Source organism: Aquarana catesbeiana, linkage group LG10 (genome assembly GCF_042186555.1).
Source record: "Aquarana catesbeiana isolate 2022-GZ linkage group LG10, ASM4218655v1, whole genome shotgun sequence".
Classification (NCBI taxonomy): domain Eukaryota; kingdom Metazoa; phylum Chordata; class Amphibia; order Anura; family Ranidae; genus Aquarana; species Aquarana catesbeiana.
In genome coordinates, this window is record NC_133333.1 from 235,768,215 (window position 1) to 235,795,039 (window position 26,825).

At 43.3% G+C, this 26,825-nt stretch overlaps 1 protein-coding gene and 1 long non-coding RNA gene across 5 annotated transcripts in view; one reads left to right on the plus strand and one right to left on the minus strand.

The window, feature by feature from the left end:
• Positions 1-26,825, plus strand: part of MASP2 (MBL associated serine protease 2) — a 77,497-nt gene that overhangs the window by 27,933 nt on the left and 22,739 nt on the right. Inside the window, exons 4-6 of one of the 2 annotated variants that reach the window (XM_073603464.1) lie at positions 664-798; positions 20,805-20,998; positions 24,899-25,046. In XM_073603464.1, the coding sequence (XP_073459565.1) occupies positions 664-798; positions 20,805-20,998; positions 24,899-25,046 (477 nt within the window). Of the gene's footprint in view, positions 1-663; positions 799-11,152; positions 11,301-20,804; positions 20,999-24,898; positions 25,047-26,825 lie in introns of those variants that run through there. The other variant, XM_073603465.1, reaches the window with a different exon arrangement.
• Positions 18,103-26,825, minus strand: part of LOC141111302 (uncharacterized) — a 48,687-nt gene continuing 39,964 nt past the window's right edge. For all 3 annotated transcript variants that reach the window (XR_012236410.1, XR_012236409.1, XR_012236411.1), the window contains one exon: positions 18,103-19,069. This is a non-coding gene — a long non-coding RNA (uncharacterized lncRNA). The remainder of the gene's footprint in view (positions 19,070-26,825) is intronic.

Below are 26,825 nucleotides of genomic sequence, written 5' to 3' on the forward strand. Positions count from 1 at the left end.
AGGGATTCCCCCATCAACACTAACTGTGTTGATGGAGGAAATCGAGCGATAATCTATGTCCTGCTTAAGTTATGAGAGATCCTGGATAGTAAGCAATTGAGATGCAAGTTTGAAAATGACTTGCTAAGCCATTGGCAGACTTGCCAGGCTTGATCTTGAGACTTGCACAATTGCAGCAAGTCTGCATTGCAAGACTCAAGATCAACTTTCTTAGCAAATGTTCTGCAAGTCTGCTGCAAGTTCTGGTTCAGTTATGTTGTACAATAGTCATCCCACCACATGGGGTCACTGTGACTGAATTTTCATGCTGTAGACTTTCAGAGCTCTTGCTGTAGACTCACCACTGCAACTTTACTCTTGCTAGAGACTTCCCACGCAAATTTGTTACAAATTGGAAAACTGTCAACTAGAACTTGTGCTACAAGTGCTCTGCAACTGTACAACTTGCCAGTGAAAATGTGCCGCAAGTTAACAAGACATACAATTCAACACTGCTACAAATTTGTGGCAAGTTATCTTAGCTATCTGGCATCATACAGTAGTCAATTAGTTGCACGGTTGTGGGGATTAGAAGGTGCCCTTACATTTTTTTAGTTACATGGTAAGAATAATGGTATATTGATTGTACTCAAACTTTTAACTTCCCTGTGTCCCCCCATCCAGATATAAATGAGTGTGTGAAGAAGAACGAGGATGAGGAGGACACATGTGACCACCACTGTCACAATCACATTGGTGGTTATTATTGCAGCTGCCGACCTGGCTTCAATCTGCACACAGACAAGAAAACCTGCATAGGTAGGTCTACAGGCATATAACAGATTCTTCTTCAGTACCATACCTGCCAACATTCTCACATCAAGTCCTGTGGTGAAGCAGACCATGGCCAAATTTGATGGTTTTTGTTCAAAAATAAAGAAATGACGTCAGCCTGGCCAGTTTTTCCCTGTTTGACTACAGAACCCCTCCCCCTTATGTTAAAGAGATGAGGAGAAGGTGAGGTGTTCTGTTGTCCACCAGGGGAGAACTCAGCCAGGTCTGACAACACTGCTTGGCATTTCAGCTCATCAGCTGAAGTTAGGAGCTCACTGGATTTGTAGCAGATCATTAGGCACTTTTCTGTCATTTTAATGTTTTTAGACAAAAACATGGAAAAATGTGTCTATTATAGAAATCCATAGGCTTCTTTAGTTTTTGCCCAGAGTCACACTTAAAGGATAAGTTCACCTTTTGTAACATGTTAAATTCATATTCAGGGTGTAACATGTTACATATGCACTGGCCCCCAACCCCCCATTTTGACAGCTAGAGGGGGATATTCTCCCCCACTAGCTGTCACAATCTAAAAAAGACGTGGTCTTGTTCTGTGAATAGGATAACTACAAGGTCCGACAGCCTTTGTGGCCTTCAGCTTGTAGTTCTCAATGAGCTACTATGGCACTGTTGAGCGCTGTGGTAGTTCATTGAGCTTCCGGTCAGACTGTAACTGCCTGCCCATATCGGAGGTACTGGCAGACAGATACACAGGCAGTCTGCAGGACCGTGGTATTACAGGTCCCTAACAAAAATAAATAATAAACGCATAATTTTTGACCTGCAAAAAAAATGTGCATTTACTATTATTTTTTTTTTCTATTTAAACGTGTCATGTAATTCTACTATATAAGGTAAGCAGTTGGTAAAGTCTGGTTATTATTATTTTATGGTCTGTACGCACTTAAAATGGTTCAAACTTTAATCCTGTAAAGCAGCCTTTCTAAACCTTTTTACTCCAAAGAAAACAGAAATAATTTTGAGGTCTTGAGGAACCCATGCTGAAACAAAGCTATGGGGGTCAGTAGGAAAATTGTCCCTTACTTTCGTGGCAAGTGGGAAAAATGCCTGCCTTGCAGATAGCTAAAAAGATAATTGGTATCATGCAGCTGGCTTCGCCAAGTGGTGTTTGCCCCAGAACTATGCAGGCATCATCACATTGGAGATCAGTCATCCACAGCTTATGGAACCCTCTAGCAACCTCTGGGGAAACCCTAGGGTTCTACAAAACCCTGTATGAGAATAGCAGCTATAAGAAATAAGACAATGTACAGCAAAGATCTGGGGCAAACTGTTCTTGATACAAGTGTGGACTGGCTTAGGAATTCCCTGCTAAAGGAGATATTAATGGCCAACAGTGCAAGTGACTGTAAATGAGGATTGAACACCTTTCTTAGTAGAAATTACATTTTCAACTACAATTAATAGAATTCATCAGTGAAGTAATTGATATAGGGAATTAAGCTGTTGATGGGGTGAAATGGATATCTGCTATCCCCATTGTGAAGATAAATTGGTAGATGCCTCACTGGGCTTTTTAATTTGAGCTTCCTCTGGATCAACAATACCATTCGAATTCTCTTAGGCTGATTAGACTTTTTCCATTCTTACTATGTTCGGATGCTTAATAAATACACAAAACTTGATGACTGGGGATTGAAGTAACAATGGACCTCTACCAGCAGCAAATGCATGTACAGTACCTATGGTGGTACCATAATTCCCCAACCTATATCAGCCAAGGAACCAAGTTCAAATGACTGCGGGAGGTGAAATGTATGAAGCATTGATCTTTGGAGATTCAGGTCCTAAAGGAATGCTGTCACTTCGCAAAGGAAGTAATAGTGAAAACATCAGCACATAGCCCTCCCCCACTAGGCATATACAGTGCCTTGCAAAAGTATTCACCCCCCTTGAAATTTTTCGTGTTTGTTGCCTCACAACCTGGAATTAACATGGATTGTTTGAGGATTTGCATCATTTAATTTACAGAACATGCCCACAACTTTGAAGATTTTTTTTTTTTATTGTGAAGCAAACAACAAATAGGACAAAATAACAGAAAAAGTCAATGTGCATAATTATTCACCCCCCCTAAAGTCAATTCTTTGTAGAACCACCTTTTGCGGCTATCACAGCTCCAAGTCGCTTTGGATAAGTCTCTATGAGCTTGCCACATCATAGCGCTGGGATTTTTGCCCATTCCTCCTTGCAAAACTGCTCCAGCTCCTTCAAGTTGGACGGTTTGCGCTTGGGAACAGCAATCTTTAAGTCTGAGCACAGATGTTCTATTGGATTGAGGTCTGGGCTTTGACTAGGCCATTCCAACACATTTACATGTTTCCCCTTAAATCACTCAAGTGTTGCTTTAGCAGTGTGTTTGGGGTCATTGTCCTGCTGGAAGGTGAACCTCCATCCTAGCCTCAAATCACACGCAGAGTGGTACAGATTTTGCTCAAGAATATCCCTGTATTTAGCACCATCCATCTTTCCCTCAACTCTGACCAGTTTCCCAGTCCTGACTGCTGAAAAACATCCCCACAGCATGATGCTGCCACCACCATGGTGTTCTTTGGGTGATGTGATGTGTTGCATTTGCGCCAGACATAGTGTTTTCTTTGATGGCCAAAAAGTTACATTTTAGTCGGACCAGAAGCACCTTCCTCCATACATTTTGGGAGTCTCCCACATGCCTTTTCGCAAACTCAAAACGTACCATTATGTCTTTTGCTGAAAGTAATGGCTTTCTTCTGCCATAAAGCCCAACTCTTTGGAGCGTACGGCTTATTGTCGTCCTATGTACAGACACTCCAGTCTCTGCTGTGGAACTCTGCAGCTCCTCCGGGGTTACCTTAGGTCTCTGTGCTGCCTCTCTGATTAATGCTCTCCTTGCCCGGTCCGTGAGTTTTGGTGTGCGGCCATCTCTTGGCAGGTTTGCTGTTGTGCCATGTTCATTACATTTGTTATAATAGATTTGATGTTGCTCCTAGGGATCATTAATGATTTGGATATTTGTTTACAAACTAACCCTGACTTGTACTTCTCAACAACATTGTCCCTCACTTGTTTGGAGAGTTCCTTGGTCTTCATGGCAGTGTTTGGTTAGTGGTGCCTCTTGCTTACGTGTTGCAGCCTCTGGGGCCTTTTAAAAAGGTTTGTATATGTAATGACAAATAATGTGACACTTAGATTGCACACAGGTGGACATCATTTCACTAATTATGTGACTTCTGAAGGTAATTGGTTGCACCAGAGCTTTTTATGGGCTTTATAACAAAGGGGGTGAATACATGCCAATTATCAGTTTTATGTATATATTTTTCTAATTTTACTTCACCAACTTAGACTATTGTGTTCTGATCCATCACATATAATTCAGATTAAAAACATTGAACTAAAGGCTGTAATTTAACAAAATAGGTAAAAAGCCAAGGGGGGTGAATACTTTTGAAAGGCACTGTATACTTACCCAGCCATGCTCCCTCCCTTCCTCCCCACTGCAGTATCCCTGCTGGTCTAAATTCCCATGTTAAGTGGTGCCAGAGTTTGGACAAGGGATGGCACACTCCACATGATGGCCATGGGTCCTGGTGATGGCTGCTCAGGAGGGAGAACTTTCACATAGATATGGATATGTGTGCTCCCAAACCCAGAATGTCTGCTCTATTAGTGAGTGCTCTGGCAGTGCAAGGGGGCAACAAGGTAGCATGGCTGAGTAAGTATAAATGCCTAGAAGTGTTGGGCTATATGCAGCCTCTAAATGGGCAAAGAAATAGTGCCCCTTTAAAAAAAACTATTGTTTATAGGTTTTTTTATTTGCTGAGTTGTTTAAAGGCACAGTCTGCCTGTTGCAAGGATTTAATAAATGCTTCTACATTAACGAAATAAAAAAATGTGCTGTTATTATATTTTGCATTGAAGCCTGCGGGCATTACACCCACGATCATTGTTTGCAAAAGTCAAGATATCAGCCACACAGGGAGTGCATTGATTTTAGTCAGCTTGGCTGACTTACAGACTTCCATTGTGAGAAAACTGAAAATTGTTATCACTTACCATAATTTTCCTTTCCTGGCCCATCCTCACGTCAGCACATAACGGGTTAACACCTCCTTTGGAGCCCCACATGACCACATGTTCCAAGCTGAATAAAAGACAGCCTCATGTACATCAAATTGATTTTAAAGTGCACATGTGCCCAGGCTATGATCATTTAAGTTTTTCCATATCTTGATCAAGCAGTAAAAGAGCTTTAAAACCAGCACTGACTTCTCTAGCTGCTTCTTCTGTGAAATAATTAAATCTTACAAATCATCAAAGATCACAACAAAGACTAGGGTTCGTTCACACCTGCCCTTTGCATAGACAAGTCAATTTGTCTTATGATCTGTACACACGGTCGGAAAACGTGTGATAGGACCTTGTTGTCGGAAATTCCGACCGTGTGTGGGCTCCATCACACATTTTCCATTGGAATTTCCGACACACAAAGTTTGAGAGCAGGCTATAAAATTTTCCGACAACAAAATCCGTTGTCGGAAATTCCGATCGTGTGTACACAAATCCGACGCACAAAGTGCCACGCATGCTCAGAATAAATTAAGAGACGAAAGCTATTGGCTACTGCCCCGTTTACAGTCCCGACGTACGTGTTTTACGTCACCGCGTTTAGAACGATCGGATTTTCCGACAACTTTGTGTGACCGTGTGTATGCAAGACAAGTTTGAGCCAACATCCGTCAGAAAAAATCCATGGATTTTTTGTCGGAATGTCCGATCAATGTCCAACCGCGTGTACAGGGCATTAGTCTTATTGCTTCAGTTCACATCAATGCAGTATGTTGTAGGTCGTTACATTTTTGTGCAGCGCATTCTGACGCGTTATAACTCATCACAACGCACCGCCATACATAGAGTAAATTAAGTGTCAACTTTATATTTCAATATTTTTATTAAATGTTCAGAAGTTCTGAAGTCAACAGTAGAAGTGCAAATAAAAACTTTTAAGCACAAAGATCAGTATAAAAATGGTACCCACAAATATAGTTGATAACATATTATAAGAACAATAATAGGCAAGTTAAATCAACAGGGTTATGACATCATAGAACCAATTTTCCACCAGATATGCATCTCTCTGGCATAAGAATTGTAGGTGGAGTGAAAAGCACAAGAGACAATAATCATCATCCTGTTGAAAATAGTGGAAGATTAGCCTCCTAATGAGGTTTCAGATAGAAATAAAATAAGTATCCATTGCAGAAATAGCCAAAAGAGGAAAAAAAGAAAGGGGGGAACCTTGTTAGGCTATGTGGGATAAATGGGAACATAGCACAAAAAAAAAAGAGAAAGAGGGATGAAGAAAGAGAAAGAGAGAGAGAGAGAGAAAGTATTGCCTGTATCTGCAGAGAAGTTAAGGAGGACCACCCCAGCATCCACTAGTCAATAGATATATATGTAATCCATGGATCCCATGTCTTATCAAATTTTGTGGTGGTATTATGGAGGGTAGAGGTGAGCTTGTTTAAGCTTGTATTTGACGTATTCAAGAGGTACCACAGGCTGCTTCCAAAGTTTCTCCATCATTATCCTAGCTGCTAAAGTCATATATAAAATCAACTGCTTAGATTTCTTTGGGACCTCAGGGGGTAATTTCTGGAATAAAGCTAATTCAGGAGATTTTTGAATATGTAACAGAATGGATGAGGATACAGATTTTGATTTTGAGTCGTTTTGGGCATTGCCACCAAATGTGGCACATGACCTGACGTTGCTTAAAACAGTTAGGTGAGGCCATCGGGTGCATTTTCGCAAATCTCGTGGGCACTGGGCGACTACTTAGTAACGTATTATGGTTTATTCTATCAACATTGAGACTTTAGATAGATCATTAGTGATTGCTTACCATTCGGTTAATTCCAAGGAAATGTTCATATCTGTTTCCCAGAGCGTCATATAGGGAAGTTTGCAGTTCAGGTCTGTCAGAGGCAAGTATAATGAGGAAATGCAGCCTTTTGTCAGATCTGTGGACTGGCAGGACAATTCAAAGGGTGTAAGAGTCACGGGCACCTTAAGTAATTTAAGTTGAGCCTGAGTAAAGGATGTTATTTGATTACAGCAAAAAGTTTTGGTTAAAGGCATGTGGAATTTCTTGTGATAGCAAAGTTTGCGGTTTATCGACCCCCGAGGATTAAGTTGGAACAATTCCAAAAACCCAAGGAGGCAGGGGGGCTAGCCCTACCCAACCTTTGGCTCTATTACATAGCAGCCCAGCTCCAACATATGCCTGTGTTATCATCAAGGAGACTATCAGGGAAGGGGGTAAAGGAGACCCAACCATGGCCCTTCTTACACAGGTCACAGGAACACATAATGTAGCCACGGGTCTGGAAGCATTGGCTTTCGCTAAATCTAACAAACTCTTCCCTATGTATGTCCTAATGCAAAAGATATGGGCTATAGTTCAATTTGGGACAATAAATACTATGAGGAACTACAATTCCTTACATGTGCAGCAAGATGGAAATCCTATGGTATCACACACCTGGTGCATATCTTTACTAGTGGAAAAAATGTGCTCCTTTCAAGAATTACAGGTTAAATTTGGGCTGCCCCAATCCATGTATTTCCCTTATCTGAAGCTACACCATGCGGTGAAATCGCAGGCGGGCGGAGTCCTATGGATACAATCTCCAGCCCCTGTCTTCCACTACATGACGGAAGTATCCTACTTTAAGGGTTTTATCTACAGATCTTATTTCATGCTAATGTCCATATTTCAAAACAGCTTCCCAATCAGAGTTATCACCAGCTGGGAGAGCGATGTGGGTACGTTTGAGGAGAACCAATGGGAGGAGGTACTACGCACCATACAATTGTGCTCTCTTAATACAGGACAACGTCTGTCCCAGCTCTTTATTGTCTTGCGGGTATATTTTACACCTGCCAGGCTGTACAGGATGGGCGTACGAGAAAATTCAGACTGTACTGGGTGCTCTAGAGACCATGGAGACCTTATCCACTTACTATGGCGTTGCCCAAAACTGCATCTCAATTGGAAGGGAGTTATTGCAACCATTAATCAGGTATTTCAGGTCAGTGTTCCACTAGACCCCAAACAGTGCATTCTAGGTATCTTAGATGACCTCCCAATTGAAGACATTCCTAAGCAGGCAATTACAGGGGCTCTATTTCAAGCCCACAAACTAATATTCAGAGGCTGGAAGGCGACCGAGCCTCCTACTCTGAAAGAGTGGATAACACAAATGGGAGTTACAATGAGACTAGAAAAATACATTTTCCAGCACCGTGGCCACCCCGGAAAATTTGACATGATATGGGCCCCATGGCTGAACACACCTGGCCTAACCCCAGTGACCTTATTCCGGTAAGAATACTCCTTTAAATTCCACTGCGGGGAAAGATGGGGGGGAGCAGCTATGTATAAAGGAGAATACATGTGATAAATATTGCGGGGATGGGGAGACGGAGGAGATTTACATCTGCACACTGGCAGCATTTGATGGCACAGTGGCTGCAATTGATGTTTTTTTTTCAGAATTTTTCAGTTTGTTTGCGCCCCCCCAAAAATTTTGAGCCGCCACCGCTAGACTGAGTGTATATATATATATATAGGGCGGCACAGTGGTGTAGTGGTAGCACTCTCGCCTAGCAGTAAGAAGGGTTGCTGGTTTGAATCCCAACCACGACACTACCTGCCTGGAGTTTGCATGTTCTCCCTGTGCCTGCGTGGGTTTCCTCCGGGTACTCCGGTTTCCTCCCACACTCCAAAGACATGCTGGTAGGTTAATTGGATCCTGTCTAAATTGTCCCTAGTATGTATGAATGTGAGTTAGGGACCTTAGATTGTAAGCTCCTTGAGGGTAGGGACTGATGTGAATGTACAATGTATATGTAAAGCACTGCGTAAACTGACGGCGCTATATAAGTACCTGAAATAAATAAATATATATATATATATCAAATACGCTGCCACTAACTGAATAACCTTCCTGCTTAATCTAACTCAAGCAATCTCCACGCCAACAACACTATACACGGCCACCGTGTAGGCAGCCTTATATAGTGTGGGGAGTGGACTTAGTCCCCCTGAGCCATGATTGGGCAAAGGCACCCTGCCTTTGGCCAATTATGGCTCTTAGCAGAGTGCACTGTGATTGGCCAAAGCATGCAGGTCAGGTGCAGTCTTTGGCCAATCATCATACAGCAATGCACTGTGATCTCGTAGTGCATTATGGGCCATTCCGCGGCGCTCGAATTTTCCGCAAACGCCCCATAATGTTCGCTCTTCAGCATACGCCCGATGTTCGAGTCGAACTTATGTTCGACCCGAACATCAAGCTCATCCATAAAAGCAAGCACTATGATGCATTTTCACTAGATTCCACCATCCACACTAAACAACATGGATGGATGAATCTGCAGTCTGAGCTATTGTATAATGATAGTCAGCATCCGCGAGAATTTTCCGCTCAGCTCCTTTGACATAAGTTGATTGAAAAATCGACTTTTATCGAGCTAGATGGTGCGAACAAGAGCCACACAGGGAAATAATTTCAGCTGATTCAACAGGATTCAGTAGGTATTCAAAATGAGTATTGCCAGTTTAAAAGATAAGGAATATCTGCTGTTTTTTTATATTAGAGCAGTGGTTTTCAAACTGTAGCCAGGGGGCTGACTGTGGCCCTTTGCTTGCTTTTATCCGGCCCTTGGGGCACTATTCCATCCTAATGACACCAATGATGGGACACCGTTCCCCCCAACTGACACCATCAATGGGGCACTATCCTTCACAATGATACCAACAATGAGGCACTATTTCCCCCATTAAAACCAATGATGGGGCACTGATGCTGGGGTATTTTCTACTCCAACTGGCCACAGTATGGCCCCCTAAAGCCTGAAGGACAGTAAACTGGCCCTTTGCGTAGAAAGTTTGGAGACCTCTGCATTAGAGGACTGACAGGCTGCCTAGATTCTGCAAAAATAGAAAGGGTTCATGCACATGGATGTTTCACTGCTTCTATTGAAATGATGAATTTCTCCATAAAGCTGACAGCTACAGAGGTGAATGAGGGCTTTTTTTTTAAAGTGATTTTTTTTCACATAGTTAAAAGAGAAGTGCAGGATAGCAAAAAACAAACATTAAGCTGGGAACGTACGTTCTGAATATGGGCTGGTTCGGCAGGAACTGGCCTACATTTGGCCTATGTGTACAGCTGTTTTTCTGACAAAAGCCAGTCTGAGGAAAACCAGCATCCGATCAGCTTTGGCAGCCATTGATTAGTGTGTTCTGGGGGGGGGGGGGGGGGGGTAGCCTTGCTGTCAGAACATAAAAGCACAGAAGGGGAATTTGCTGCACTCACATCGCTTAGTTAGTACACTGATCTCTCCAATTTTTTGCTCAGCCCACTGGGTTGCCGAAAAAGAAATCTGAATGTGTGTACCAGGCATTGTACTCACCTAGGTGGAAGCAGCATTGCTCCGATGCTTCATCTGTCCCTCTGCTCCTTCCAAGAACTGGGGATCAAAGACCGCTGATGGCTCAGTTCTCAGGCTTCAGTGAGCAGAGAGCTGGCAACTGTCAGATACCCGCTCTCTGCTCTACCCCTCCAGCACTCACTGGCGCTCCAGGCTGTGGAAGGGGCAGAAGCAAATGGCTCAGCCTCTCAGCAGCTCGCTGAGAGGCTGAGCCAGCTGTTGGTCTAGGTACCTGGGTGTATCCCAACATCGAAGTTGGGATCTCTCCAGGGTCTGGACCAGCTGACTGACATCTGCCGACAGAGGGCTTTTGCTTTCTGTTGGCTGAAAATGGGTCACAGCAGTGCAGAATGAACTACACTCCTGTGATCCATAGAATAAGTAGGGCCCTACTTCTCCTTTAAATACTTTAGAGTACAGGACCATACAGATTACAATCTGATTATTTAATCTACTTCAGATCTACTAACAAGTGCCTGCCAATTTCATTATTATAATGGGGATATGATTGGTTGCTAATTGTTACTGCCACTAGCACGTTGCCCTTTGCGTTGCCCTAGAACAGATGTTCTCAACTCCTGTCCTCAGGACCCACTAACAGGCCAGATTTTAAGTATTACCTTGGGGGAGATGCAGACTAGAATACTGCAATCACTGAGCAGCAAATGATAACACCTGTGATGTATTTCAGTTATTTTGCAAACCTGGCCTATTAGTGGGTCCCGATAACAGGAGTTGAGAACCACAGCTCTAGAGGAATAATCCTGAAAATACTGTGACATGCCACCCATCCTAGCGTGAAGATTCAAACTCCTCATTTTATTTTTGTTTCTTATAGAAGAGTAAAACCTCCTCAAGCAGGAAGTCAGTGCAGAAGCTTCATAGGCTGCAGTCAAGAACTGTCACCTCCAGTGGCCCACAACTTACAACCAATCCACCTTTTTCCAATTTACATGTATAATAAAAATATAATACTGGTTTCACCAGATTGCAGCTTTGTGTATTTAATGGGTTTTGGGAGTAGTTTAAAAACCTGCTTTTCTCTGAAAGATCATTGGGTATGGCCTGAATAAGTCATTTAAAATTTAACCAGACATTGTAAAGTAGAACATCTTATTATCTGACCACATTCTCAGCGACATTGGCCATTTTATTCAATGTTTGCAAGAATGAAGTCTTTAGGTACACTAGAAAAGAGTGACATTACTGAAAGGCCTTTTGCATTAACAAGCAAAGCTTTTGCTGACAGCAGGCTGCCATTGCCAGGTGCTGATTTTATGGGTTCGATATTGAGTAACTGGTCTGAAAGAAGAATGCAGCAAGCTTAAAGCCCAACTTCTTGATTTACATCCCCCCAAAACTCTCCACAATATTTTTTTTAAAGCCCCCTGTGTACTGTATATATAACAGTGGCGGCTGGTGCTCCATTTGGGGGGGGGGGCACCAGATGCTCGTCCGTCGGCCCACCAGCCCTGCACTTACCCCATGTAGATTGTGGGCAGCTTTGGATCCCTCCTGGGTCTACTCCTCCTCAGCGGCTTTACAGGCTTCCCAGTGGCTTCCCCTGCATCTTCTCCTTGGCGGCTTTCTCCTTGGCAGCCAATACGGTCGCTTCTTCTCTCGGCCAACTGGGTCTCAGGACCAGCTTTCAGATTGGCCGGGAAGAGAATCAGGAAGACAATATCGAATATTGATTCGCTATTGTCACACAAGTGGGCACTGCGCCCCGAGCCCATCCTTTTTGAAACTTTGAAAAAAAAAAAAACCCCATTGGAATCCATGCGTCTGGCGCCCTGTATGTAGATTAGGGGCCGGACGCATGGATTAGGGGGGCGGCACCCCTGCGTCCCATAAGGACGGGCCACCACTGATATAAAACATACATTTCTGGTTGATCTGGGTTATATTACAGATCTCTCCTCCTCTTGCGGGAATAGGCAGTACTTACTTCTAAACAGCATAGCGCTCATATGTATTGAAGTGATCTGTCATTCTGTCCAAGAACACTGTGAGCCCAGACGAGCATGGCGATGTGCCCAGGGGGTGTGTCTATTACAATCTGGGATCACAGGTAGTGGGTTAGATAATGCTGGGTTTCATTCAGCCTCCAAAGCCCCATACACACGATCGGACTTTCCGACGGGAAATGTAGGATGTGAGGTTGTTGGCGGACAATCCGACCGTGTGTACGCTCCATCGGACAATTGTTGTCGGACTTCCCGCCAACAAATGTTGGCTAGCATGTTCTCAAATTTTCCGCCAACAAATGTGTGTTGTCGGATTTTCCAAACATGTGTACGCAAGTCCGTCGGACAAAAGTCCAAAGTACAAACACGCATGCTCGGAAGCAGAAGCGGTCGGTCTTGTAAACTAGCGTTCGTAATGGAGAATTAACATTCGTGACGCGGCAAATTATGAAATCTCCAAATGCAGCGCACAATTCTCTTCTTCTTTATTGGGATAATGAAGGTGCTTTGCTGGTGATACTGATGGAGTTATTGCTAACGAATTTTCAAAGGCTTTTTTTTTCTAGTGATATCAAGAATAATATTATTAGGTTTTTTTTTTTTTTTTTGTGCAAGTTACCACAACACCATTATCCTGTAGTTTTTAAGATCAAAGATACAACTGTAGCACTAACTCTCGGTGGAGCTGCTGGTTTAAGCGGGCTTGTTACCTTCACTCTCCTTCCCTCTGTTTTACCTACACCGGGTCTAGGGTTCCGTTGAGTCTACCTCTGGACGATACACGCACCAACACTTGAATACGTTTTCAATGCTTTATTAAACAATTCACTAATGAAGTAGCAGGAAAGAGGCAGAAGGGAAACTGCAGAAGAAACTCAAATATCTTCTTGTAAGGTTCTTGACAAATGTCCTGGTAGGATTTAGATATTACAATAGAATGCGCTCCCCTCGTAGGACACACTCTCTGCACGCCTGGATAGGCCTCTCTCACTTGCCTAGCAGCCAGTACGTAGCACGAACAAAAGTCTCTGCCACAGACTTGCTTGGGGCAAACCTGTACGATCCTCTGCCACAGGATGTATCGGTTTTCTGTAGTGAACCTCAGTCACAGTGCTTGAACCTTTAAGCCAAACTCGGCAACACCATGCTGTATAGTTACTTTTTAGGATACGTCCTCCAACCGAGTCACCAGGCCCCTCTCCAGACCAGCACGCTGCTTGATCCTTCCATGACGGATCCTCCCCTGGGATCTCCTCGGTTGTCCAACTTCTTCCCTTCTGGATAGACAGCTCAGGACCATTCCTCAGCTGCTGTGGTAGGCCCCAGACAATCTTCTGGGCCCACCCCTGCGCCGCAGCGGAGTGGGCCTCCGGAGTGGAGGACCACGAGATTGCTCTCTAACACATACCTGTCGGCCAGGAGGGCCAGCAGGTGGCTGTAAAACGAACCCCACAATATGGCGTCTGTCCAATAAATACCCTCTCCCAGAATGCAACTCGGAGGACCACCTCCACCGAGTTGTCTCCGGGACAGAAGAGCATCCATACGATTCGACACGTTGCCCTTGCAACACCGACCAGCGATAACAGCGACACCCTCCGGTCAGTCTGGAAACACACACAACGTCAGCCAAGCTGGAACAGAGGCAAACTTAACCTTTTTAACGAACAAGTTACTAAATTTACCTAACATATGGTAGATCGCAAATCTACCAGCGCTACACAACTGTGTTCTGTCCCTTGTCAATTTTACATGGCAATCTGTGCTTCACAATGGGCTGTTATTATCTGATAAGTTAAACTTTTTTAAATGTAACTATTGAGAAAGAACTTGATAGCTCCATCAATGCTTCATTGCACAATAAAACAATGGCAGGTAATATATTTCTACATACAGAAAGTTTCCATTTCTCAGGTTTAAAATGTAACTGCCTACTACCAAACTGTCATTTGAAGTAAAACAGATAGCCAAGTATTATTCTACACAATATTTTTATTGTGCATAAAAAAAAAAATTAGAAATGATATCTGCCAATAGAACATAACCAAAACGTGCATTCTATGCATCCAAAAATTATAGAAGATTCACCAAATCAAATCATTATTCAACCAAAAAAATAATGTCAAAGCAATAACGCCGAGGCCAATAATAAATAACACGTTATCTCCTCCGATTCCGCAACATGGTTGACGAACGGCCGTTCAGAAACGAACTGAAAAGCGCTAAATGAAAAACGCAAAAAGAAAAGCGCGAATCAACACTCACCAAACTTCTACTAACACGAAATTAGCAGAAGGAGCCCAAAGGGTGGCGCTAAAGAGCTGAAAAACCACGTAGTACCTCTAGTTACATCACTACTTTCAGAATTGTTGGCCAACATTTGTGTGACCGTGTGTGGTATGCAAGACAAGTTTGAGCCAACGCCCTTCGGACAATATTCCCACGGTTTTGTTGGCCAACAATCAGATCGTGTGTACGAGGCTTTGGAGAAATGCATAAGGAGGATCATAGAGTAGAGCGTTCCCTCTACTTGCATGCAGCAAAGTTTGAGGGAATTGTTGACATCGTGGAGTGCGACATTTCCTTAGAGCAAACTACGGCCCTCCACTTGTTCAAGAACTACAATTCCCATCATGCCTAGTCATGTCTGTGAATGTCAGAGTTTTACAAAGCCTCATGGGACGTGTAGTTCCGCAACAGCTGGAGGGCCGTAGTTTGGAGATCCCTGCTTTAGAGGACCAGCGCTGGTTCACAAAACGATGGGCTTCCAGGCGGAGGGAGGGGGTTTCATTACTGGAGAGGAGGTGAATATTGCAGCCAGAGCTGCGGCGTTTTAAAGTTGTCCTCAAGTTTAGCAACAGATTTTCAATAAAAAAAAAAAAACAAACTACTGACATTAAGAGTTTACATATTCTAAAAAATAATACAAGAGCTTTAAAACAAGCCGTCAATAACCACTGTAGTTGCATTTAGCTGTGACGAGCTTAGCCAGCGGTAAAGCCTACATTTTTCCCTCTGTACCAGTTTCCTTTAACTAATTCCTGGTGAACTAATAGGCTGAATAATCAAACCCCAAACCAACTAGCCTAATCTGTATGCAGTGGGCACATGTTAATGCAAAATGCTGGGTCAGCTTGGACATTTAATGTAAAAAAAAAAAAACCACACAGTCCACTTGTAGGATCAAGGGAGCCATGGAGCTATAATAATGAGGACATAGCAATGGCTTAATTAAGCTTTGTAAGGTAGTTCACTGTCATTGTGCAAACCTCAGTTGCAGCTACAGTGTTTAGGTTGACACAAGGGAACGTTGATCATGGCATTTACTTTTGTTGCACATTAACTACTTGTCTATCAAGCTGTGTTTTTAAATTTCCTTGTACTCAAGAGGTTAAAACAAGCTAGTGGATGCAAATTTTTTTTTTACCATTTTGTTTATCAGGCTCAAGGATTTTATATACTGTAAATGTGAACTGGCACTTTAAGGCTACTTTCACACTGTAGCCACGGCCGCTCGTTTTAGCAGTGCTTTAGTGCTTTTTTAAGTGGCGCTTTTCGGCTGCTAGCGGACGCTTTTAACCCTGCTAGCGGCCGAAGAAGGGGTTAAAACTGCCCATGTTGCGGCGCTTCCGAAGCGCCGCCCATTCATTGCAATGGGCAAGGGCATTTTGGGAGCGCTGTATACAGGGCTCCCAAACCGCCCCCAAAGATGCTGCTTGCAGGACTTTTTCTAACGTCCCGCAAGCGCACCGCTCCAGTGTGAAAGCATTCGGGCTTTCACATTTGGGCGGCATGAGGTGCGGTATTCAGGCGCTTTACAGGTGTTATTTCTAGCGCTAAAACGCCTAAAAACCGCCTTGTGTGAAAGGGGTCTTAGGGACTGTAAAAATGACGCCCCTGATAACTTCATATAGAGAATCTGTCATCTGCCCAATGCTTCCACAAAAGAGGCTGTCAGCCCCCTTGTAAATCACAAATAAAATTAATAAAAAAAAAAATTAAAAAAAAATGAATTATGATAAAATTGACAACTTGAGAACAAAAAATACATTTTAAACGCAACCTTGTTGCCCTGCGCACACATGTGTATGCAAACACAATTGGGTATCACTGCAAAAAGGGGATTGAGAGCATTCTAGGTCCAGTGGCAGCTGGTGCTCTAGCCAGGGGGTGGCAAGCAAACCACCCGACCCCCGTGGGTGGTACTCACGCGGTTGGGTTCCGGTGTTCACGGTGTAGAGCAAGATCGTTACCTCCGATGAGGACGGCCTCCTCCGGATCTACACGTACATCCTCCCCCGGGACCAGCCAATACAGTTGGTTCTCCTCTCGGCCAATCGGGTCTCAGGAACCGCTTCCTGATTGGCCAGGAGGAGAAGCAGGAAGACAATGGCGAACATTAAATTCGCTATTGTCACACAACTGGGTGGGCTCAGGGAGAAGTGCTCTGCGCCACGAGCCCACCCTTTTTTGAAGCCAATTAGACCCTCAGCCTCTAATCATGTGCTTAAAAAAAAAAAAATAACATAGAAATCCATGCGTCCGGCACCCTGCATGTAGAATAGGGGCCGGACGCATGGATTGGGGGGGGGCGCGGTGCCTCTGCGCCCCTAATGGAGTGGCCCCCACTGTCTAGGTCGGTGTTTCTAAACTCCAGTCCTCAAGGCGCCCCAACAGGTCATGTTTTCAGTCTCACCATTATTTTGCACAGGTGATTTGATCATTTCCACGGCCTTAGTAATTACCACAGCCGTTTTACCTGAGGGAAATCCTGAAAACATGACCTGTTGGGGCGTCTTGAGGACTGGAGTTGAGAAACGCTGGGCTAGGTCTATCATTCACTGCTAATTCTAAACTGATAACCTGTAAAGGCTATTAAGGTGTTGCTTATGGACAATTTTGGGTACTGTAGCTTTTTACCATTCCATGGGAAAATTTAAGCCTTGACATGTTTGGTATCCATTTATTCATTGAAACCTCATCATTTTATGCAACATAAAAATTGAAACTGACACCGTTGTTTTCTACATGGCCTTTCCTTTAAAAAAACTACAGTATATAATTGTTGGAGGCTACAAATTTTTTTGTAGGAAAAAAATGCAGGCTTTAACTTGTCTAATAAAAAAGGTTTCTTTATTTTATAGTTTCTAGCGGCAGACTTAGCAGTAAAACCCATTAACAAATTGTTACTCTACTAAGTCTAATGCCCCGTACACACGGTCGGATTTTCCGATGGAAAATGTGTGATAGGACCTTGTTGTCGGAAATTCTGACCGTGTGTAGGCTCCATCACACATTTTCCATCGGATTTTCCGACACACAGAGTTTGAGAGCAGGCTATAATATTTTCCGACAACAAAATCCGTTATCGGAATTTCCGATCGTGTGTACACAAATCCGACGCACAAAGTGCCACGCATGCTCAGAATAAATAAAGAGACGAAAGCTATTGGCCACTGCCCCGTTTATAGTCCCGACGTACGTGTTTTACGTCACCGCGTTCAGAATGATCGGATTTTCCGACAACTTTGTGTGTCCGTGTGTATGCAAGACAAGTTTGAGCCAACATCCGTCGGAAAAAATCCTAGGATTTTGTTGTCGGAATGTCCGATCAATGTCCGACCGTGTGTACAGGGCATTACACTCATAAATGACTCCTTTTATGTGCTTGCCCCCACTTTAATTGTAGGCAGTGGAAGCCATGATATGTCTGTTTCCAACCCCTTTATTTACAGATACAGTGGGTAAAGAAAAGAATTACCCCCCCCTTTAAAATAATCACATTTTGTTGCTTTGCAGCCTGAAATGAAGACAGACACAGTTTTTGTTTTATCCAGCTGTATTTACTAGTGCAACTTTTAACATCCAAGTGAAAGATATAACACCAACATGTCAGAAAAAAATAATTCAAAAACAGAATCACTGAGTTGGAAAAAAGGATCACCCCCCCTTATGTCAGTATTTTGTTGGACCACATTTTGCTTTAAGTACAGTCTTTAGTCTGTTGGGATTTGTCTCTACTAACTTTGCATATCTAGAGTTTGCAATATTTGCCCACTATTTTTTGCAGAACTACTCATGTTCAGTTAAATTTGATGGTGACTGTTTGTGGACTGCTGTCTTCAAGTCATTCCACAGATTTTCAATGGGGTTTTAGTCCGGGCTCTAACTAGGCCATGCAAGGACATTCACCTTTTTCTCCTTTAACCATTGTGCGGTCATTTTTGCTGTGTGCTTTGGGTCAATGCCATTTTGTAAGGTAAACATAGTTACATAGTTACATAGTAGGTGAGGTTGAAAAAAGACACAAGTCCATCAAGTCCAACCTATGTGTGTGATTATGTGTCAGTATTACATTGTATATCCCTGTATGTTGTGGTCATTCAGGTGATTATCTAATAGTTTCTTGAAGCTATCAATGCTCCCCGCTGAGACCACCGCCTGTGGAAGGGAATTCCACATCCTTGCCGCTCTTACAGTAAAGAACCCTCTACGTAGTTTAAGGTTAAACCTCTTTTCTTCTAATTGTAATGAGTGGCCACGAGTCTTGTTAAACTCTCTTCTGCGAAAAAGTTTTATCCCTATTGTGGGGTCACCAGTACAGTATTTGTAAATTGAAATCATATCCCCTCTCAAGCGTCTCTTCTCCAGAGAGAATAAGTTCAGCGCTCGCAAACCTTTTTCCCATTGACAACTTTTTGGCAGAGGGCAGCAGATTTTCCTCAAGAATTTGATGGTATTTTGCCCCATCCATTTTTCTTTCATCCTCAAAAGTGCTCCAGTCCCTGCTGCAGAGAAACATAACAGGATATTACCACCTCCCATAACATGATATTATCACTTCCATGCTTTACTTGAGAAATTATGTTATTTGGATGGTGAGCTGTATTGGATTTATCGTTTGTCGTTTGCCACATTTTGGTCTCCCCTAACCACCTTAACCTCCTCACGCCCGCGTTATAGCCGAAAGACAAAATGGAAATATTTGCCAGCACACCATGGAACAGCGTAGATAGCGTCCAAACGTGTAGTTTATTGCATGATCACAACACAAAGATAGCACTCTCTTTGTGTTGTGATCATGCAATAAACTACACGTTTGGACACTATCTACGCTGTTCCATGGTGTGCTGGCAAATATTTCCATTTTGACTTGAACCAGTATCCAGCTGGTTGTTGCTGCAGCACCCATATTTCATGAGCTTATCCAGGAAAGTGTGCGATGGGAATATGAAGTACTATAGCTGAAAGACAGCTACATCCAGGGCCTAAATTGGCGGTAGGGCGTCCATGTATGTCTTCCCGAGAATGCGCCAGTTGCGTGCCACCTGCGGGGTGCGCTCTGTGAGAAACGAGTCAATGAGATCTAGGGGCCCTTAACACGTGATCAGCTGTCAGCCAATGACAGCTGATCACGGGATGTAAACAGAAGATCGGAATCAGCTTTTTTCCCCTCATGCTGACAGCGTGAGGAGAAAAAATTACCGGCTTCTGTCAGAGGGACATCAGTCCCGCACACGGACACCCACTGCTGCTAAGCAGTGCCCATCAGTGTCACCTGCCAGTGTCCACCAGTGCCACCTACTAGTGCATATCAGTGCTGCCTATCAGTGCACACCAGTGCCACCTACCAGTGCCCACAAGTACCACCTATAAATGCCCACCAGTGCCACCAATCAGTGTCTTATCATCAGTGCCACCAATCAGTGCTGCCTATCAGAGTCACCTACCAGTTCCCATCAGTGCCACCTATCAGTGCCCTTCAGTGCCGCCCATCAGTACCCATCAGTGTCACTTATCAGTGCCCACCAATGCCGCCTCATCAGTGCCCCCTATCAGTGCCCATCAGTGAATATCAGTGCAGCCTCATCAGTGCACATCAATGAAGGAGAAAAATTACCTGTTTGCAAACTTTTATAACAAACTATGAAACTGTTTTTTTCTTTTCAAAATTTTCGGTCAGCAAAAAAATTTTTAGCAAAAAATAAAAACCCCAGTGGTGATTAAATACCACCAAAAGAAAGCTCTATTTGTGTGAAAAAAATGATAAAAAAATTTTATATGGGTACAGTGTTGCTTGACCGCGAAATTGTCAAAGAGTGACAGCGCTGAAAGCTGAAAATTGGCCTGGGCTGGAAGGGGGTTTAAATGACCAGTAAGCAAGTGGTTAAACGCACCTTGAAGATTCTGAGGCCACAAGGAAAAAGGTAATATGGTCAGATAAGACTAAAATTTTTTTATTTGGCCTCATAACCAAAAGATACGTCTGGCGGAAATCCAATACAGACAGTGTCTGTCTTCATTTCAGGCTGTAAAGCAACAAAATGCGATTATTTAAAAGGGGTGGTGATTATTTTCTGTACCCACTGTATAACATGAAGGGGGGGGGGGGGCAGTTACACAAAGCTCTTTTCTTTTTATTGTTCCACATGCATATAACTAAACCAGGGAGCTCATAAATTGTATTTTTGCCCCAATGGGCCCAATGACCATTTCTGTTTTAAATGTATTTCTCTGCCTCAGTTCAGTGCAAGGATGCGACGTACAGCACAAGTTCAGGGGACATTACAAGCCCAGACTTTCCGGGTATCTACCCCAAACTCACCAACTGCAAGTACACCATCCAGGCAGAAGCGGGTTTCTCCATTCTTCTGAGGTTCGTGCACTTTGACATTGAGTCACATCCAGATGTCTTGTGCCCCTATGATCGGCTCCAGGTAAGGAATTGCTTTCAATGGAGAATTTCTCGAATAGGCTGTAATAAGGTTATTAGAGTTCCTCTATATGGCCAAAGTCCCCTGTGTTCATGTGATTCCAAAGAAGGGTACTCTTAATGCTACATATACACATGGACATTTTTGACAATTGTGGGCTTCTAACCTTGTGGCAACAGTTTGGGGAAGACCCTTTTGTGTTCCAGCATCACTGCGTTCCCTTTGTACAAAGGCAACTCCATAAAGACTATAGTGTGGAGGAACTTGAGTGGCCTCCACAGAGCCGTGACTTCATCCCTACTGGACACTTTTGGGATAAATTGGAAAGACAATTGTTGAGCCAGATCTTCTGGTACAACATCAGTACCTGACAATGTCCCACAGACATTCACTCAAAAATTTGGTGTACAGTCATCCAAGAAAAGTGGAGACTGTACCTGAGATCAACATGCAACTATTCCAAAAAAAAGTTCACAGAGGATACCAAACCTCACATTTGTCAACCTGGGTTATACAAAAGCATAGACATCTTTTTAAAAGGCTGGTCTACCGCATTTCTGCACCCCATATAGCTGCCTAAAGATCCTGCATTCGTTCATTTACGGATCTGTGTCCTTTACCCATGTTTGCAATCCTAACACAAACTTTTTCCTGGCAGAAAATTTACCATAACATTTTCAAAGTAAATTTCCTGTACAATATCCACAGCTAATTTATCAGCCACTACAGTATGATTCTGTTTTGGGTTGATCTTGATTTTATCTGGAAATAAAATGTCTAGCAAAGGCAGAAAAAAATTGCTTTCACAGCTCTTGTGTTCAACTTAAAATGAAATGAAAATGCCAGAAAACTCTTAAAGATTAATCTTGGCCAACGTGTGCTTAAATGTTTCTGCTTTTTAAAGCTGAGCCAGATCTATAGATACTGCTGATATGGCTTCACTTTCATAAGCGCACAAAAATCCATTTGATAACTATGACACTTTAGTTATTTGATACGGTATTCCCTAGGGGACTTGTGTAATTTTCCAGTTTGTGCACTGTTTAATCTTCATTTTCGACCTGACAGAAGCTGTCCAGCGAAGGCCAAGAACATTTTACACTCCTCCTCATCCAAAATGAATGCGACCTGAAACCACAGTACATGATACCCAGGCATATTGGACCTCGTGCCATAGCATCTGAAAGTGGGGAGAGTACTTGTTACACTTTGCAACCAGATTGTGCTTTCTGTTCTCCAATACTGCACTGCAAACATGAAAGAAACATCTTGTTAGGGTGGGCCTATCCCTGCTAGTGTCCGAAAACCCGGCACTGTGGTTTAAAGCAACCAGATTTCATGTTTACCTTTTCTAGGCAAGCTAAAGACTACAACCCCCAACCAGCTGCTACCTTTTAATAATTAGTCCCACTATACCTCATTTAGCAACAATACTGAAAGCACAGTCTGATTCGCCAAGAGCAACCTCCTTTTCCAATATGTGGCCATGGTTCTCTGCATTGGTTGCGTACACCATGCCACCAAACACCATACAAAATTTTCAATCATTAGTAACCAGTTATTTTGGGAACACATTATAATTATACAGGATTTATATCCCGCCAACAGTTTGCGCAGCACTTTACAATATAAAGGATACAATACAGCAACAATTGAATTCAATACAAGAGGGTTTGGTGGGCCCTGCTGCTGGGAGCTTACTATCTATTAGGGAGGGGCTGGTGGAACAAAAGGTAATAGCTGTGAGGGATAATATAATGGAGGCATGGAAGATTTGGTTCTTAGCAGAAGACAGGATAGGCTTCCCTGAAGAGATGAGTTTTCAGGGATCGCCTGAAAGTGGACAGAGTAGGAGATAATCGGACAGATAGGGGTAAGGAGTTCTAGAGGATGGGAGAGGCTCCAGAGAAGTCCTGGAGATGAGCATGGGAGGAGGAGACAAGAGAGCTAGAGAGCTGGAGGTTCTGGGAGGAGCGGAGAGGACGGTTTGGGTGATATTTGGAGACAAGATTGGTGATGTAGCTCAGGGCGGAGTTGTAAATGGCTTTGTATGAAATTGTTAATGTTTTGAATTTTATTCATTGGGCAATGGGAAGCCAATAGAGGGATTGGCAGGGAAGGGTGGTGGACACTGAATGGTTGGTAAGGTAGATGAGTCTGGCAGCAGCAGTATTCATGGTAGACGGAAGAGGGTATAATCTGCGCAGAGGTAGGTCATTGAGGAGGGAATTACATAAGTCAAGGCGAGAGATAACAAGGGGGTGAATAAGTTGCTTAGTGGTTTGAGGGAATATTGTGAGCTCAGTTTTAGGAAGATTGATTTTGAGGAAGTGGTGTGACATCCAACCAACACATTATGTTGAATGTATCTTTGCACACTTTGCACCAAACTTCACCCATCAAACTATTTCTGCCCAATCGTGCACACGACAATCACAAATTAGGCATGTGCATACTAAATCTTCACCATAGTAGCATAAGGTAACAGTCCTAAAATTCTTATTAAGATGAACTGGAGTAGGCATGGAAGGCAGAAAAAGAAGCACAGCTTAGTAGTTCTGCTGCATGGCATCCTTGGACACCCAAAGCCCAAAAAAGCTCTATAATACGTAAAGCTGACCAAGTTTTCAAGTCAGTGGCACCAGCCCTCAACTCTTCTCTAAGGCTGAAAACAAGTGACCAAGGCGCTGGACCATGAGTTCTAAAAATGTATTTATTAAGCATTAGCTAAAAATTACATAGATGTCTTGGAACACAGTGGAGTAGCTGAGGGGGAATCCACAGACTGTCACAGAACAGATGAGGGGGAGACAGCGGGCTGGGTGGTGGTGAGCCCGAGCAGGATGCATGCAAGCAAGCCGTCTGACGGCCAGTATGGGATTTTATTATCCCCGCATTGAGGAGCCTGGTTCAAGGCAAAGATGAATGTAGAAGCTCACAGATGATGGCCAAAAAAGTGTTGCACAGCAGGGGCGGGAGAGATCTCGATGACCAACACACATGGATAAGAGGCTGAAAGCCAGGAGTGAAAACCACCAGAGAAGATCAAGCCACAGCTGCGGTGTATCCTCACACACACTGTGCAGTTCTGTGTAGACCTTTTGCAAGGGATAGCAGTGGGTAGGCGTATGCGTTTTAGGGTCCCGCCACCTTTTTTAATGTCATACCATCTATAAGGCTGCTCATTACCATAATAGGCAAATAGAAAGGTACATTTAGTGGGAAGGAGCAAAATGCCATTGGTGGATCCAAGGCAGTCTGCAGACGTGTCTACATCCAAGGCAGTCTACATGTGATGAGTTGGTGCTTTCATTTTGTGTTCTATATATGTTGTGTCTCAATAAAATATTGTCCATCGAGGTGAATTGTTTTTTCCTTATATAGATTTCTGCTAGACCCCAACTACCGAAAGTGTTTATTTAAAGAAGAACTATCATTATATAATGTAATGTTCTGTCCTTATTCTGTGGGATAAAGTACACATACTACATTGTCCCATGTTGCATGGTGTTTCCCAACCCTCACTATTAGGTCAGAACTGTACCCCCTATCCTCGTGCCGTGGCAGATCCGACAACAGCTAGGAGGGAGTTGGCCACTTTAAAATGACAGCTTGTCTTGGCTCAGAAGCTAACAAATCTCCTCTTCCTATGCATTTCTCTTACTGCTGTTTGTCTCGGTCAAGTGCTCAGAGCCAAGATAAGCTGCAGCCGTCTCCTTCCTAGGTTTTGTCAGATCTGCAACTGCAGGAGAGCAGGGGGTAAAGTTCAGCGGGCATAAAGGTAAACCCAGTAGAATGACTTTAGCACAGTCACAATGTTTCCTGCACAGCATAACATTTAATTCATTGATTTTACATGTTACCTGGAGTTAAAGGCAACCATGTTTTTCCTGTATCTTACAGGTTACAGCCAAAGGGAAAGAAATTGCTGTACTGTGTGGAGAGAAACTACCACCAGAGATCGACACAAGAAGTAATAAAGTGGATATTGTGTTCACAACAGATGGATCAGGACATCACACAGGCTGGAACCTTCAGTACACAGTAAAGGGTGAGAATGCTGATGAATGGTTTAAAAATAACATATACCAAAAAGTATTCACTTAACACGGCGTGTGATGTGGACTGAATATCTAGTTCCTCCACCAATCTCCACACTGCATAGACTTGGGGTCCATTTATAAATGTTTCCACCCAAGATACACACAACTTTTATCCAAAATTCATACATTTTTCGACTGGATTAAAATGGGAAAATGTGTGAGTTTTGGGTGAAGCCATTAAAAACCCTTGGCCTCAGTTATTCCCAGTTGATTCAGAACTGTCCTATGCTCACCTACAGTCTCCCGATCCGAAGAATGTTCTAAAACTTGCCATTTTCCCAGAGCTTTTTAGAGTAGCTGTAGGTCCACACGGCACAGTTGTTGTCCAAGACGTTCGATAAACAAAGTCAACTGTACTGCTGAAATTTGGTATTGCAAGGTCGAATTTGCACATCTGTGGTGCATTAACCACTTCACCCCCTTCCTGCCCAGGCCAATTTTCAGTTTTCAGCGCTGTCGCATTTTGAATGACAATTGCGCGGTCATGCAACGCTGTACCCAAATTAAATTTTTTGCATTTCCCCCCCACAAATAGAGCTTTCTTTTGGTGGTATTTGATCACCTCTGCGGGTTTTATTTCTTGCGCTATAAACAAAAGAAGAGTGACAAGTTTGAAAAAAAAAAAAACAATATTTTTTACTAAAAAAAATGTTTTTCCCTCAGTTTAGGCCGATATATATTCTTCTACATATTTTTGGTTAAAAAAAAATCGCAATAAGCGTATATTGATTGGTTTACGCAAAAGTTATAGTGTCTACAAAATAGGGGATAGATTTATGGCATTTTTAATATTATTTTTTTTTACGAGTAATGGCGGCGATCTGCGATTTTTATCGTGACTGTGACATTGCAGCAGACACATCGGACAGTTTTGACACTATTTTGGGACCATTCACATTTATACAGCGATCAGTGCTATAAAAATGCACTGATTACTGTATAAATGTCACTGACAGGGAAGGGGTTAACACTAGAGGGTGATCAAGGGGTTAAATGTGTTACCTAGGGAGTGATTCTAACTGTAGGGGAGGGGACTCACAAGGGGAGGAGACCGATAAGTGTTCCTCTGTACTGGGAACACACCATCGGTCTCTTCTCCCCTGACAGGACGTGGATCTGTGTGTTTAGACACACAGATCCACACCCCGGCTCTGTTACCGGCAATCGCGGGTGCCCGGTGGACATCACGGCCGCCGGGCATGTGCAACGGCTCCCGGCTTTTAAGCAGCACAACACACAGATGGTTCACATCTGTGAGTTGCGTTATTTTGGCAAAATACAGAATAAATGAAGCAGCAATGCACTGCACCATGTTTTACCAAGTATAACTGCAACGCACAAACTATGGGCCCATTTACACGAGGGCGGTCCGCTGCAGTGCATCTAACATGCATTCCATTGAACTCTAGGTATATGTAAAATAAAGCAAATTATTGTAATCATTGAAATGGAAGAAAAGCCTAACACCACCTGTTCTTAAAAAAGACCCCCCCCCCCTCCACCTCCTACATATCCTGTATACCTTGTATAAAAAAATTACTTACCTCTTTTTATTCTACTCCGGTCCAGTCATGTGATCCCACAGCTTCAGCTCCCCTGTGTCAGCAGATGCTGCAGGGGAAAGGAGGGAGCGCTGACAACAGCTGGGCCATGTGAGCCTATGGGTTACATCACAACTCTGGGAATTCACAGCCATTGTCAAGCGCCCCCTTACAAAGGGGAGATGG